The sequence below is a fragment of the Malaclemys terrapin genome, chromosome 1 (assembly GCF_027887155.1).
Source record: "Malaclemys terrapin pileata isolate rMalTer1 chromosome 1, rMalTer1.hap1, whole genome shotgun sequence".
In the NCBI taxonomy this organism is placed as follows: domain Eukaryota; kingdom Metazoa; phylum Chordata; order Testudines; family Emydidae; genus Malaclemys; species Malaclemys terrapin.
This window is the reverse complement of record NC_071505.1, coordinates 241,919,733-241,935,423: the sequence shown is the minus strand read 5'-3', so window position 1 is coordinate 241,935,423 and position 15,691 is coordinate 241,919,733. Positions and strand designations below refer to the sequence as shown.

General features: G+C 43.2%; 1 protein-coding gene across 1 annotated transcript; it reads right to left on the bottom strand.

Annotated features, from left to right (window-relative positions):
• Positions 1–832: 832 nt before the first annotated feature.
• LOC128827101 (F-box only protein 36-like) lies at positions 833–12,801 on the bottom strand. The gene is made up of 4 exons (XM_054010838.1): positions 12,670–12,801; positions 10,640–10,748; positions 6,566–6,738; positions 833–1,458 (listed from the first exon to the last, which is right to left on the bottom strand). Exons 1-4 carry the CDS (start codon positions 12,763–12,765, stop codon positions 1,294–1,296), a joined length of 543 nt encoding a protein of 180 aa, XP_053866813.1. The 5' UTR covers positions 12,766–12,801; the 3' UTR covers positions 833–1,293.
• Positions 12,802–15,691: the final 2,890 nt, after the last annotated feature.

Genomic DNA, 15,691 nt, shown 5'->3' with positions numbered 1-15,691 from the left:
TCTCTTAAGCATATGCTTCCCAAGGGTTTTTATTATTATTATTATTATTTCCCCTGGTAGGTCCTTGTTAAAATCTTCAGGCGCATTCCCATTGCTATGCAAAGACTCTGCTGGCTGAACTTGTTTTTGCCCCTGCTCAGACTAGCCAGAAAGAACAGCTGCTTGTCTGTTGCCAAGCAACAGCAGTAGGCTCATACTACACCAGCTGACTTGCGCTGAAAATGAGTGTATCTGCCTAGCAACCTGCTGCACTTCCCCAATGAGGCAATCTGGTAGCACACAAATAAATGCAGATGTGCAGCCAGCCTTCATGCAGAGTACAAATGGTGTGAAAATTTTTATTTCTACCATATTAACTCGCTTTGCACAATGACCCAAACTCATTCTTGCAATTTCATTGACGACGATGGAATTGCATCCACTGACACTACAGCTGAATTTAGTTCAATATGTTGGTTGTAAGAGGTTATACGCTCTGTTTAATAAGAACTTTCAGCATTTTAATGACCAACAGCCATCTCTGTCTGTTGCACCCTTTTTTCACTGAAGACATTACTTATGGGTCAAGTCATCAATATTTTATAGTGGGTAAGTCCTTCTGTATGTAGTGAACCACAATAAGAATATGTGCATCTTCGGAGCTACTTTTTGTAAGGCAGAATGAAGTGGACTGCAAAGGATCATAAAGTAAAATATATTCATGGCCTGAAGCATTTATAAATGCCCACTGACTAAATTTCAAAAACTTCCCACTGGCAACTTCAACAACTCAGTTTTCTGATACAGCACCCTTTACGTTTTCTACCTAATAAAATAAAATAAATTGCTGTAAGTCATTCCTTCATGTCTTTATTTTTTTTCAAAGACTCCATTAGGCAGGCGTCAGCTACACCACGGGTTCGCTTTCAGATTTGTCTAACTAGTGCCCCAATAGAGCTGTGAAACATCAACAAAACAGTGAAACTGACTATACACAAAAATGATGTTACGTGCACAAAGAAAACACACACACAAAGAGAAAGGTATAAAAATCACTAATCTTTTTCTGATGAATTATTTGTAATAAAGATTTTTAAAAAAATGTAGATGGGAATGAGGTTTTCAAATTAATGGTACCTTTCAGTTTTAACTTATGAAAGGAAAGCTCTGTGATCTCTTAAACTTCTAGAGAAAATTCATATTTACTTATTATAATTCTCTTTATCTCCACAATAGACTTTTAATAACAATAGCAACATAATATGAAAAAAGATGTGTGGTCTGTCAGTCTAGTCTGATAATTGCCAAACAGTTTTAAAAGAATGTGGTCTGTCTTCTCTGCATCTGCTTCTGATGACTGGGCTTTTGATTGAAGTACGTTAGCTTCTTGTAAACTGGGAACCTCATCATCTTCAGATCATGAGTGTGTTTATCTTCTAGCAGTCTAATTCTTTCCCAAAGTTCTTCACTGCTACATAACTAAAATAAATATTTGCAATGGTTATTACACAATATACACTTCATTAGGCCAGAGTCTGATCTCATTTTAGAACATACTGGTGTAAATCTCAAGTCACAGGAGTTACTCCAGATTTAAAGTAGTGTAAATTACCTCAGAATCTGACTCCCTCATAGCTAGTTGGGTTTTTTTGGGGGTGGTTAGTTGTTTTTGTTTGTTCTTCCTCTACATTATTTTACTGAAGCCAATGGGGAAAAACACTTTGGTTAAAAGTGGCACAAGTTTAGAAGAGATTTGACTGCTAATATCATACAAATTCTTCTACTTTTTCCAAAATGTCAAGCTAAATAATACCCTTGTTTGGCAAAATATTTCACAAGACCAGGGACTAATTTCAGTGGTGTCTTAAAAGATGGTATAAATATAAGTTGTATAAGAAGATGAACATAAGCAACAAAGTAATGTAATTTGGTTCAGTGTCCTGGGTCAACCCCTTCCCAAAGATAAACCTGTAGGAGGGAGGCCCAGGAAGGAAACCTCCATGAGGATCCCCTTGCAGTGATCCCCTCTTCTCTGCTACATTATCCCATGGGGGAGGGAAGACAGGAGCTTGGCCCCACCATGGGAAAGGCATTTGGGCCCACTTCTAAGCCTGGGGGATAAGTAGGAGGAGGTCAGGCCATTCATGCAGAGGCCCTGTGTTGCTGCACTAGCTCCAGACCCTGGCAGCACACTCCAATGGCTGGCTGCTTTTGGCAACCACTGGGAGAAGGCTCTGCAGAAAATACAGCCTGTATTATCTTCTCTAGGGAATTTCCCTTTGGCTGTAAGGAGGCTGATGTGTGTTCTCCCCACAGCCTATCCCATTTCCATTCCCCATGCATGTTCCAGATCCCAGGGAGAGGCCTCCACTGGGTCCAGAGGAGGCAACTGCCCCTCCTTCCACATGTGTTCTGTGTGCAACTCTTAAGGGGACAGTGTGGGACACTGGGTGTGCAGAACAAATGAATTTGCACTGATTTGGTACTCTGTGCATACCAAACCCTGGCATACGTGATTACAATGCCTATTGACGCCAGTTGGGCTGGTTTTGATCTCCCATCCTGATGAAACAAGAGTAACTCCACTGAAGTAAATGGAATTCCTTAGTAAAAACAGGGTGCGATCAGAATCATGATCTCAGTAGAAGATGAACTTCCTTATCTTAGAGCTGAATTTGTCCTGTGGGAGTGATGTGGTGGATGTAAGTTTAAACTTGTTGTGGGAAGCTGCTTTATCTTGCATCCCCTTTTAGTTCCTGTTCCTACAGTTCCCTATACCTTCATCGTCTTGGTGTGTATGCTTCTGGTTTGCACATCTGCTGAATGCCAAACGGTTCAATTGCCACTTATGCCAGTTTTATTGAATGAAATTATTTACATCTGTGAAGGGACATGCCCTTGGTCTACGGGAGAAGAGATTCATGAGCTCTTCTGGGCCTATTCAGCCCTAATGAGGCATACCTGCAAGACTTATTCTGCCTGGAGGGGAGGAGCTTAAAAAGGAAAACCTGCCACAGGAAGGGGTGAACAGGGAGAAGGCTGCTTAGCTTTAGAGACTGCTGATAACAGAGACAGGTCAGCTGAGGAGACAGTCACAGACTGTGATACTCCCAAAGCTGCACAGGCCAGCTGCAAAGCAGTACGTCCCAAGAGGAGGGGCTGAAGGTAGCCCCACTAACAGGCAATAGATCTGATAGACCAAGCACATAGAGCTGAGTCCAGAAAGACCACCTGAGAGACAGGCCACCTCTGCCTGTCTTGGTGTCACCCAGCTTGCCCTCTCTCCTAAGGGAAAGGGGAGAGGACCTTACTCTTGCTTATTTGTGTGACTCAGATAACTCCTCGTGTTATGAATTGGGTGTGGGGGGGACAGTATAAATGATGGACAGTGGGATCTGGAGGGGGTTGAGGGAGCCCTTGCCCCCCACAATATCTTACTCTACAAAATGTACCCACAGGAAGGGGAAATGCCCCTGGTCCAGTGCCAGCATGAGGGCTGAGGAGATGTAGCTTATGCCTTCCCTATTTGGGAGCTGGTTGGTGCTGTCTTGGCCCCTGGCACAGACTAAGGCAGCCCTGAGGATTATCCATATTTGCACCTCCCATTTCCATAGTCCTTGGCCCTTGCGGTAGCAGAAAAATCAGTGTGCCAAAGGGATGTCTGGTTATGCCTCCTCCCACCCACAATGCTCCAACACCCCCCCCCCCTTTGCTGGGGGTCCCTATGTGGGTGTGCACAGTGCTGGCATTCAGCTTGGAGCCTTGCAAAAAATGCATCAGCACAGAGGGCCATTCACTGATGTGGGGGAGGGTCTCATGCCTGCCAGATGGCCCCGTGCACCCAGTTCTAACAAACAGGCTGATTATATCTAAAGTTAACCACAAAATATTAGTGGACACTTGAAAATCTGGGTCACCTAGGTCTGATTCTCCTCCCTCGTTGTAATCTCGAGTAACTCAGACTGAAGTCAATGAAGTAACATTTCTGCAAAACTCTTGTACCTGAGAGCACAATCAGGCCCACTACCTTCTCCTTTTAATGTGTTCTGTTTGAATGACTTGATCTCTCAGTAATTAAAATCACTAAAGTGAGAAATGATGATTATAGGGACTAAATGATGCACATTAAATGAAGGCACTGTGTTCATTGGGCTTGCTCAGGGTACTGTAAAATATTCATTGCAAAAACAAAAAAATTGCTGGTAATTTGATTCCTGAATATATCTGGATGCTACCACAAAGATGAAGTGCAAGCTGTAGTATTAGAAGAAGGTCTTATGCAAGTTCTGTTTGAGAGCTATAGCTTGTTTTATTCTTCTGCTACCCAGTGTCAAAGACAGAGATGCACCAGAATAGTAAAAGTTGTTTGTGTGTTGTAACTTCTCTCATACATTGGTTAATGCAGTTGATAATTTTAGATGAAAGAGCCAATGACTAAAGAGAGAAATAAACTGACTGGGATTCAGAAGTAGTAACACTCAGCCCGCCATCTGCTTAACAACATGGATTGCTGTCAACACGCTACCTTGGTGTTCTACTCTCTGCACTGGCTCCCCATTGAATATAGGGTGCAACTAAAGGTTTTAGGACTGGCCCTAGTTACCTGAGAGATTACCTCTCCCTCCCATGACCACTATCGTTCATGACAGCGAGGCTGATTAGTGGGGGAGATAGAATTTCACAGACACAGGACCTAGACTATGGAACTCACCATCAGAAGAGATAGGAATCATCATGAACCTTACCATATTTACTATATTCACAACTAACTGCAGAATGTGTCTCTTCTACTTAGTTTTCTCTCCATAAATTCTTCATGCATACACATACACAATTAAACTAATCAGCTATTTCTCCTACAAGCTGGGAAGAAAGAGATTTTCATTGTTTATATATATATATATATATATATATATATATATATATATATATATATATATATATAATTGAATAATTAATTAAAATATGTTAAATAATTAACTAAAAGTTAAATTTATATATATATATATTAAACTATTTTAACAGATATTGTGGCATGGTGCTTAGCTATGGTGGCTTGTCAGGGTGAGGAGGAGTCACATAAGGACCTAGATAAAGGAAAGGGATATTAAATGATTTGGCCTATGTGCACCCTGTCAACAGCCCTTGATTTGTTTGAGAAAGTAGGATGTTCTGCTAACTTCAGCACAAAGGTACAGTGTATTTAGCTAGCAAATCACAGGCCAAGTGGTGTTAGAAGTCCAAAGTGCAGGTCCAATGAGATACTATAGGAAAAGAACTGAAACATGCTTCTCGGCCTTTTGGCTAAGATCAAAACTGACAACTGACATCTTGACCCTTTGACTGTCTGGCAAGCACTCAATTCTGGCAGTGTGCTGGAACTGCCTCCGGGTAACTGACTTTCAAAGATTTTTGTAGAATGAAACAGGGCCGCCCAGAGGATTCAGGGGGCCTGGGGCAAAGCAATTTCGGGGGCCCCTTCCATAAAAAAAAGTTGCAATACTATAGAATACTATATTCTCGTGGGGGCCCCTGTGGGGCCTCGGGCAAATTGCCCCACTTGCCCCCACCCCCGGGCGGCCCTGGAATGAAATAGGTTTCTACTGCACATAGAGATCCTGTCCCATGCTTCCCATAGCAGAACTTCAAAAGAAATCATAACTTCTATCAACCCAATTGCTGCTCTCATCTTGGCTAGGCAACTTTCATGGTAAAGTTTAAGTGAATAACCTGAGTGGCGAACTGGTTTAAGGCTCCCCATTCAGTTGCTAAAGAGCTTATGAGAGGTGGAAAAAACAAAGACAGACAAGGGAAAGGGTTGGTAGGAAAGGTGCAGAGAGAGAATGCAGCTACATTTTAAAAGTGAAACTCTTAGCCCATTGTTGTATATAGCTTGGCGCCGATAGCTACCCCAGTTTGTGTTTGTAAGTTTGTTCTCAGGTGTTTCTAGTAGCTTTGAGTTCAGGTACTACAATTCCCAGGATGCACCAGGGGAGAGAGAGGGAGAGGTGAAAGAGCAGAGGGAAAGGGAAATGAGGAATGGGTTCTGTGAAAGAGTGAGGGGAAGAAACCTTACCTTTGCTGTTATCAAGCTTCCTCAGAGGGGTTCAGATACAAAACACATATTAGATGAGGGTAGAAAAGAAACAGGAAGAGCTAGTAGTTTTCATCTTTTCCCTCCCTCCCCCAAGTCCATATGTTTTAAAATCACAATTGTAGGATTTTGTTTTTGATGATTAGAATTCAAGCTGTCAGTTCTAGTGTTCGGAGGCATGGCTGTGACATCATAAAGGTTCAACTGGCCAAGCGGAATATGGTTTTAGATTATTTGTGTCCATAGCAAGATTCTAATTCCCACTAGAGATGGAAGATCCTGATACCCCTGAACTGTTCAAAATCCAGATCTGCATTCTCCTACTTAGTCCCATCTCTAGTTATCACAGAAATCAGTGGTGATGGATCCACTGATCACAGTGCCCCTGTGTCAAAAATGATAATGTAAAGCTCCAGCCTTCATAACCTTAAGACTCCTTTCGCTTCAAATTCATTGCAACATCAGTAGTAATGTGAGTACTTATAAAATTACCTGCTGAAACTTCTTGCAAGTTTTTGACAGCTCTCTGATGTCATCTGAGTTAAGAAATGACAGGATGTGCATAATCAGGTTATCAGGCATTCGAGTTAGGAAATCATAACATCCCTGACACAAATTCAGCGTGTATTCCAGCATCTTGTTACCAAAGATATTCTGCACTTGCTCTGTGTAAAAAGAAGAAAAGAGTAGATACTAAATAAACTGCAGATAAACAGCTTTCTGGAAATGAGTAATTTTAAGCCATGTTCATGAATGCAAGGTCCCGAGTGTGACACTGTAATTAGACGAAGGATCCAGCACTAGGAGCATGTGCACACCCTTGTGTTAGGAGGAAAGAGACTGTGATCTAGCAGGAAAAAGATTACAATTAACAGTAGGGGACAAAAGAGAGGGGGCAGTTTTTAGAGATGTTATGGGAGGAAGAAGCAACAGGATTTGCTGAGAGTCTGGATGGGGTTGGCGGGGCGGAGGAGATAACTCATGCTCACCTTCTTCAACTCATGGCTATGTGGTGGATAGGACAGCTATAAGGAAGAGGAGAATTAAAAAGGCTGTCTGTACCACAGAAGTCTCTGCACCAGGTCGCATACAGGCTGGGATGGCAAGTTATTATGGGCACTGGCCTGGGAAGGGGGCCACAGGATCACTATTTATATTGATCCAGTAGCCTCAACACCACATGCAAATGGGAAAGGAGGACTGCAGCCACCACTCTAGCCCATGGACTGGAGAAGTGACCATAGGGAGCTGCACTGCAGCTCAATGTTCTGGCCTGTTTGGGGATCTGTGGATCTTCTCCCCAACCCACCTGAACTTCTCCCCCACAAACTTGTTTAACTCCCTTAGATCTAAAATAGGCCCAAGACCCCCCTTTTCCTTTGGGGATCAAGAAATATTGGGAGTAAAACCCCTTCCCCCTGAACAATGGAGGGACCTCTATAGCTTCTACAAGGGGAAGTGACTGTATTTCTTGCAGCAACACAGCCTCATGAGAGAGGCCACTGAAGAGGGACAGGGAAATGGGATGGGAGGTTAGAAATAAATTGTATATCCCACTTCCACCATGCTTAGAACCTACTGATCTGTTGTGTTGTGGACCCAAGCACTATGGAAGTGGGACAGGTGGTTTGCAAAAATCAGGGAAGAAAAAGATGGCATTCTAAGAACTGGCAGTCTGTTCCTGACCAGCTCATCAAAGTGAGGTGTTGGAGGATGATGCCTTCATGAACCAGAAACTGCAGGGGCAGAGGATGCTGGTGGGTATCTTTAGTAACCTCTGCTCTTCTTCCTTGGCAACTGCTGGGCTTGAGGGGCAAACCCCTGCAATCCCTGGGACTGGTGAGTACAGAAGGCTTTCTGCTTTACTGCTGGGATGTAAATGCCCAGGGACTCTAGGGTTGCTCTAGAGTCTTGGAGACGATGCAGTGTCTTGTCAGTTTTTACAGAGAAGAGCAGTTACTTTTCTAATGGGAGGTCCTGGACTGTTTGCTGAACCTCTGGAGGGAGGCCAGAAGATTGCAACCATGACAAGTGTCTCAGAGCAATGGCAGAGGCTATGCCATGAGCTGCAGAATCTGCTGCATCCAGACCAGCCTGCAGATCTGCTCTGGCAATCAACTTGCCCTCCTTGATCAACATGTGGAAATCCTGTTTTGCATCATCTGGGAGCTTGTCCTTGAACTTTAAAACTGTATCCCACATGAAAAATTCTATCACCACAACAAAACTTTCTCACTTGTAATACCAAGCTGTAACCCACCTGTGGAATAAAGCTTCCTTGCAAGTAAGTCCAACTTCTTGGCCTCTTTGTTCTTCAGGGTTGATTACTGGTGTCCCTGTCTCTCTTTTATTGGCTGCTGAAACTACCAGGGAGCCCTGAGGGGGATGATGATATAGATGTTCGAACCCCCAAGAGAGGATATAGTACTTCCTCTCCACCTTTTTTGCAGTAGGCAGTAAGGGAACTGGGGTCTGCCAAAGAACTTAGTTGGGCTCTAAAATAGTCTCATTAATAGGCAGAGCTATACTAGCCGGGGCCACCAATGTCAAGATGTCCACAAGCCTGTGGGACTTTTCCTGGACCTCCTCTGGGTGATGTCCAGGGCCAAAGTCATCGTCTTCAACTCCTGATGTGTCCTGAAATCATCAGGAGTCACAGAAATAGGGTCTGCCACAATTGCCTCATCAGGGAATGAGGAAGAGGGTGCCATTGGTTCTGGGGACTGGTCTAGTTCCCATTCTTCTCAGACTTGCCTGTAAGAAGGGCCCTGAACCTCTTCGGTGCTGGGCCTGGTACTGATGCAAGGTGTTTGCAGTGTCAATGCTCCTGACAGGCTGTAGGCAGAGTCAGAGGAAGGGGATGTGAGGACACCCTAGATTGCGGGGGAAACCTCCACAGGTTCCAAAAGGGCAAGCTTCCATAATAATTAAAAGTGGAATAATAAGGGTGAATTGCCCAGGCATGTCAAATGAAAGATGTAGAGTTTTCTTCAGCAGAATGAACACAGGCCATTTCCTTGTCTTAGAACACTATGCTGCAATAGAAATGCCGTAGACCATTGCATACTGAAAGCATGTCAGTTCCTTATATAAACACCAGCTACCTCAGAAGAAAACACTTTGAAATTAAGTATCACATTTGTCACAAAAGGCATAAGGGTTTTCAATGTGTGTTTAAGACATGTACAATGATTAATGGATTTCTCCATAGCGACTGTACCATATGGGGTTACATGTTTATTGCCCTGTTCATTACAACCATCACCATGTAACAAAAACAAACAGATAATTCTAAAATAACTGACTGATCCAAAAAAGGATTTAAATAAATTAAAATAGTCCTATTGACTATATTGCACACCACTACATTTAGCTTTGTTATGTCAAGCGTCTCACTATGAGAAAAACTTAATTTGTTAATATAGATAATTGTATTGCTTCTACATGGGCACGAAGGACAAATCCTGGTCTGCAAATTATGTCCAAGGATCTTCTATATAACTGACATTGTTGGGGCAGGGGGAGGGAAGAGACAGACACATGATAGATATTCCATAGATTGGAATCTATGAAATAGTATAAAATGATTTCAGGAATGAGTTGTGGATTTGAGAATAAAGTTTTTTAACCAGGTAAAAAGAAGGGTATATGTGACAGGGTGTGCATACACCGCACTAGACAAGAAAGGGTTAACCCCACATTATGGGTGGCAGAAGTCCCACCCCCTCAGACCCCGCTGGGTATGCTCCGATTGCTGCCTCAGTATAAAAGGGACCAGCCAACTCATTCTAGGCTGGCCACCGAGGAGGGAGGATGCTTGGTGGAGGCTCCAGCCCAGGAACCACTTCAGCACTTGATTGCAGGAACCAGCGATGCCGAGGACCAGACTGGAGACCTGTTGCTTATGGCCAGCCAACCGGAGTCGGAATCCCAGGAAACTACCTGCACTGAGGAGCTCAGAGACCCTGACAGAGAACAGATCCCGGCTTCAGGAGACACAGTAGGAAGTTGCCCGGGGAGGTGGTGTGACTGGTATCTCCCACCCAAGGAAGGTCAGAGTGTTGCGGTAGGAGCCCTGCTGACTGGATGGTGATCACACTTGCCATTGACAGGGCCCAGGGCTGGGAGCTGGTGGAGCAGGCCCCGGGTGGTGGCCCCTGACTCCAGCCATTAGGCCCTGCAGCCCTAATCCCAAGGTCAGCTATATTGACTTTGGCCATTGGGCCATACTGCCTTGCCCCCAGGGCAGCCATATTGACTCTGGCCATTAGGCCATATTGTCTTGTGCTGGAGGGCAGCCATATTGTTTCTGGCCATTAGGCCACGCAGCCCCAAACTCAAGAGCTGCCATATTGACTCTAACCTGTGACCCATACTCTCTTAAGCATGAGGACAGTCTGGTAGACTGTAATTGCGGTGCCCCCACACCCACGACCCATCCCAAAATGGGGACGTAGTGTGCATACAACACAACAATATGTAACCCAAAACCAGCAGTGGTATTCGGACATCTATATACCACATTAGTCATACTGTTTGTTCTTTGTTTGCTAACTCAATACTTGCTGTGTAACTGTTCATCCAGCAAAAAATCACTGTGGGGTTTCCTCACTTCCTTTGGGAAAATCTTTTCTTGATTAGGCCGCAAGGAAATCCTCCATGACCTCCAGATCACCTACAACGACCAGCACCAAGAAGAATGAGTGTGGATACAGGGACTAAATTCAATTTAATTGAGCCAAAAATAAATTCAAACAAAAAACAGCTATGCCGAGGTCTTTGATCTCTTACTATACAAGAAAAGATACAAATTTAGGACTAGTATCACAAAGAAGCTTTTTATCAATGTTTACCAAAACAATTGTACAGTATATCACTCGTCCAATACTGCTTTTGGGGGGTCACAAAGCTGTAGATGTATGCATCAATTAAACATGCTCATTTGTAAATCAGTGTAAAACAAAACCACACAGCCTCTCTGAAATTATCTACAGGATTTTGTTTCTTTGTTGATGTTTTTAAATTCACCAGCCTAAAAAACTTGCATCAACATCACACACAGTCTTGCACTTGTTTGTCTCTTTATTAACATTATTTTTCTCAATTATGACAAGATTTGTTAAGCACAACTCTTATACCATACATGAAAACAAAAGGAAAGGAACCTAGGACAATACTATACGAAACAAGACATACATGCAGTCCATCGTGCTATCCCATAGTATTCTTCTGTAGAGGCCAGAGAGTCTTATTTCCAGATATAAGGAAGGAAAAATTCTCTGTCAGTACTAAATCTTACTTCGTCAACTATACAAAGAAACCCAAAAGCCCTTCATTGTACTCTTACAGTGAGTTTAAGCTTGATTCTTTGAAAATTTAGCCCTGACTACTGAAAAAATTCCCTCTAAAACAATTTTCTGGAAGATGTGACAGACAAACGTTAAGTTTATCAAGAAACCCGATCTCATATTACAAGCTGATCAGAAAAAAAAAATAAACATTTTTTGGGAAAAAAAAGTGGTCAAAATATCAGTTTTGTTAGACTTTCCAACTGACCTATTTGAGAGACAGTAGAATTAAAGGTGCTTTTTATTCCTATTGTTACCTGGGATCATAGGCGCTAACTCTGTGGGTGCTCCAGGGCTGAAGCACCAATGGAAAAAAAATGGTGGGTGCTTAGCACTCACTGGCAACCCCCTATCAGTGCCTCCCTATCCCCTCAGAGCCTCCCACCAACCAAGATGAGCTGTTCCGTGGCGTGCAGGAGGCACCAGGGGGAGGAGCGAGGGCCTGGCGCAGTTGGGGCAGAGGCAGAGCTGAGGCGGGAAGAAGCAGAGTGGGGGTGGGGCCTTGGGGGAAGGGATGGAGTGGGGGTAGGGCCTGGGGCAGAGTCAGGGCAAGCACCTCCTGGCACATTAGAAACTCGGTGCGTATGCCTGGTGTCCCAGAATGGAAAAGGATGAGAACGATTGGATTAGACATTCTCTAAATATAGGGGTAAAACTGTGTATAAGAGTTCAGCTGTGCTGCCTAAGTCACTTTTGAGAATAGGACTTAGACTCCTAAGTAATAGATGCTTCTGAAAATGTTATCCATATACTACAAGGCATACAACATGTGAAAATCAGCCAAGTTTGCACTGCTGCTGGAACCTAGCTTTTGCATTTCTTGAATAAGTGATTTTAACTCTGCAAGCTTACTGTCATATTAAGACAATTTTTTGCATGTATTTCTATGATGATGTAACATTAGGTTGCTATTGAACTATCAAAACTAACAAAGCAAGGAGTAAAAGTGTCACTACCAACAGCACAGTGAATGTCAGATCATTTACTGCAAGTTTGAAAAAGAAATTCAAATTCACTTTTTTTAAGCATCTTGTTTAGCAAAGCATTAAAGATCAGTCAATACAAATGATAGGACTAAACTTATTTCACAAAAGACATCTTCTGACATTACTGTGAAGCAAAAAAAGGTTGAAAACATTGTGTGATGCTCTATATGCTTTGAATACAAAGCGTAACATTTTTGGAAACACAATTATGAGCTGATGATTTTTTGACAATGCTAATTGAAAGTCAATGAACAATTTTTACCTCTGTTTTGGTGATGGTAAAGTGATGGAAGTCTTTGCTGGGAGAAGGAGCCTGACTATGGATCTCATAAAGTTTATCTTGCAGGAGGGAAGTCATGCTAGCTTTTCCTACTTGCCTGGACTGCAAGACAGATCACAGCCTCACTAGATTGTTTCTATGGGCTCTGTGCAGTAAGTGGTTGAACTCAACTTTTTCTATGTTGTTTTATAACAACAAGCATCCACATTCCTGAGGCCAGCCTACTTGAGGGGAGGGCTAAGTGCTGGGCAAATCTCTCCTCAGGAGTATTATGTTCACAGCATTGACTATTACTCTTGAGCTGTCAAAAATTATTAGAGTGCTCTATTAAAAATGAAAGTTAAATAATTGCACAATGTCCACCATTTGCAGAATAGGTTAGTTTGTATTCATGGCAAGCTTTTTTAGCTATTGAAGACCAGAACTAATCCCATAGGACATTCACATATATGAGGGAGAGAAAATAAGTCTTTGAAGTTAGTAAAAGGAAAACCGTTGGGAGAGGGAGCTGGTTCTAAGCCTGATATCAGTATCACATGATCAGGTTTGTATCCGAACAACTAAGTCCCTGATCCTGCAACTGGATCTATGCGAGTATTGAGATCTGCCGACCCAGATCCACTTGCAGGATCACAGCCATAATCATCTATTGCAGACGCAGGTGGAACTTTCTGCCTGTGGAAAGCGGTTTGGAGCAGGAACCATCATTCACTTAATTTTTAACCTGCTAATAGAAAGGTAGGTGTAGTAGAATCTACTACTTGAAGCTTAATGATGTGAGCTGAGAGTGGCAGCCAGAAGGTGCCAGTTGTGGCTCCCTGATTCAGGGCTGTCCAGCCTTGCATAAAGTCTCTTTATGCAAGCATAGGACTGGGCATGGGAGACTCAGCTACGCTATGCTTTTTCTCACCCTCCCCCACCCCCGATAGGTCACCACCCTGATCTGGCATACTCTGAGGAGATTCCTGCTACACAGAGTGAATTCTCTGCTGGGAGTGTACAAGGTGACCATGTTGAATCAAAGAATCTGGCCCCAAAAGTCTCCATGGGATCAATTACTTATATGTAAAGCTTTAAATATAAGTTTTCAAATTCATAGGTTTTTTTCTAAAATATTTCGTGTAGTTCAATGCCTTTTTAATTTTGCAATAATGCATCTTCTGGAGTGTGAACAAAAATGCATTAATACAAAATTAAAATTACGGTTGTTACATTATGACTCCAGCAACACATTTTGAGCCAGATGCTTGGGAATGTGGCTGTAAGGCATGGTGTCTCCTAAACCATGGTAAGAACCTTTGTGTGACAAAGGGGGGGGCACATCCTTAAACTTTTATCATAAAAAGCTTATTAATAATTTGGTCTAACTGAATTTTTTGCTCTAGATTATAATTTTAGCAGCATAAAATTACTTGGTGCTCAACAATTTAACTCATTTGTGACATGTTCCTTTTTACACCCATACGTTTCACACTGGGGAGCCCCATTTCCACTTGTAAAGTTCAAAAAAAACGATAGAGGAATGACCAACCACCTCCCAAGGTGTCTAACATGCTGTTGTCTAACAGCATGTCATAGAATCATAGAATATCCGGATTGGAAGGGACCTCAGGAGGTCATCTAGTCCAGCCCCCTGCTTAAAGCAGGACCAATCCCCAACTCAATCATCCCAGACAGGGCTTTGTCACGCCTTACCTTAAAAACCTCTAAGGAAGGAGATTCCACCACCTCCCAAGGTAACCCATTTCAGTGCTTTACCACCCTCCTAGTGAAAAAGTTTTTCCTAATATCCAACCTAAACCTCCCCCACTGCAACTTGAGACCATTCCTCCTTGTTCTGTCATCTGCTACCACTGAGAACAGCCTAGATTCATTCTTTTTGGAACCCCCTTTCAGGTAGTTGAAAGCAACTATCAGATCCTCCCTCATTCTTCTCTTCCGCAGACTAAATAATCCCAGTTCCCTCAGCCTCTCCTCATAAATCATGTGCTCCAGCCCCCTAATCATTTTTGTTGCCCTCCGCTGGACTCTTTCCAATTTTTCCACATCCTTCTTGTAGTGTGGGGTCCAAAACTGGACACAGTATTCCAGATGAGGCCTCACCAATGCCGAATAGAGGGGAATGATCACGTCCCTCAATCTACTGGCAATGCTCCTACTTATACAGCCCAAAATGCCATTGGCCTTCTTGACAACAAGGGCACACTGTCGACTCATATCCAGCTTCTTGTCCCCTGTAACCCCTAGGTCCTTTTCTGCAGAACTGCTGCCTAGCCACTCAATCCCTACTCTGTAGCAATGCATGGGATTCTTCTGTCCTTGTTGAACCTCATCAGATTTTTTTGGGCCCAATCCTCTAATTTGTCTAGGTCCCTCTGTATCCTATCCCTACCCTCCAGCGTATCTATCATTCCTCTCAGTTTAGTGTCATCTGCAAACTTGCTGAGGGTGCAATCCATGTCATCCTCCAGTTCATTAAGGAAGATATTGAACAAAACCGGCCCCAGAACCGATCCTTGGGGCACTTCGCTTGATACTGGCTGCCAACTAGACATTGGGCCATTGATCACTACCCATTGAACCTGATGCTCTAGCCAGCTTTCTGTCCACCTTATAGTCCATTCATCCAGCCCATACTTCTTTAACTTGCTGGCAAGAATACTGTGGAAGACTGTATCAAAAGCTTTGCTAAAGTCAAGGAATAACACGTCCACTGCTTTCCCCTCATCCACAGAGCCAGTTATCTCATCATAGAAGGCAATTAGGTTAGTCAGGCATGACTTGCCCTTCGTGAATCCATGCTGACTGTTTCTGATCACTTTCCTCTCCTCGAAGTGCTTCAAAAAAATTTCCTTGAGGACCTGCTCCATGATTTTTCCAGGGACTGACGTGAGGCTGACTGGCCTGTAGTTCCCCAGATTCTCCTTCTTCACTTTTTGAAAGATGAGCACTACATTAGCCTTTTTCCAGCCATCCAGGACCTCCCCCGATCACCATGAGTTTT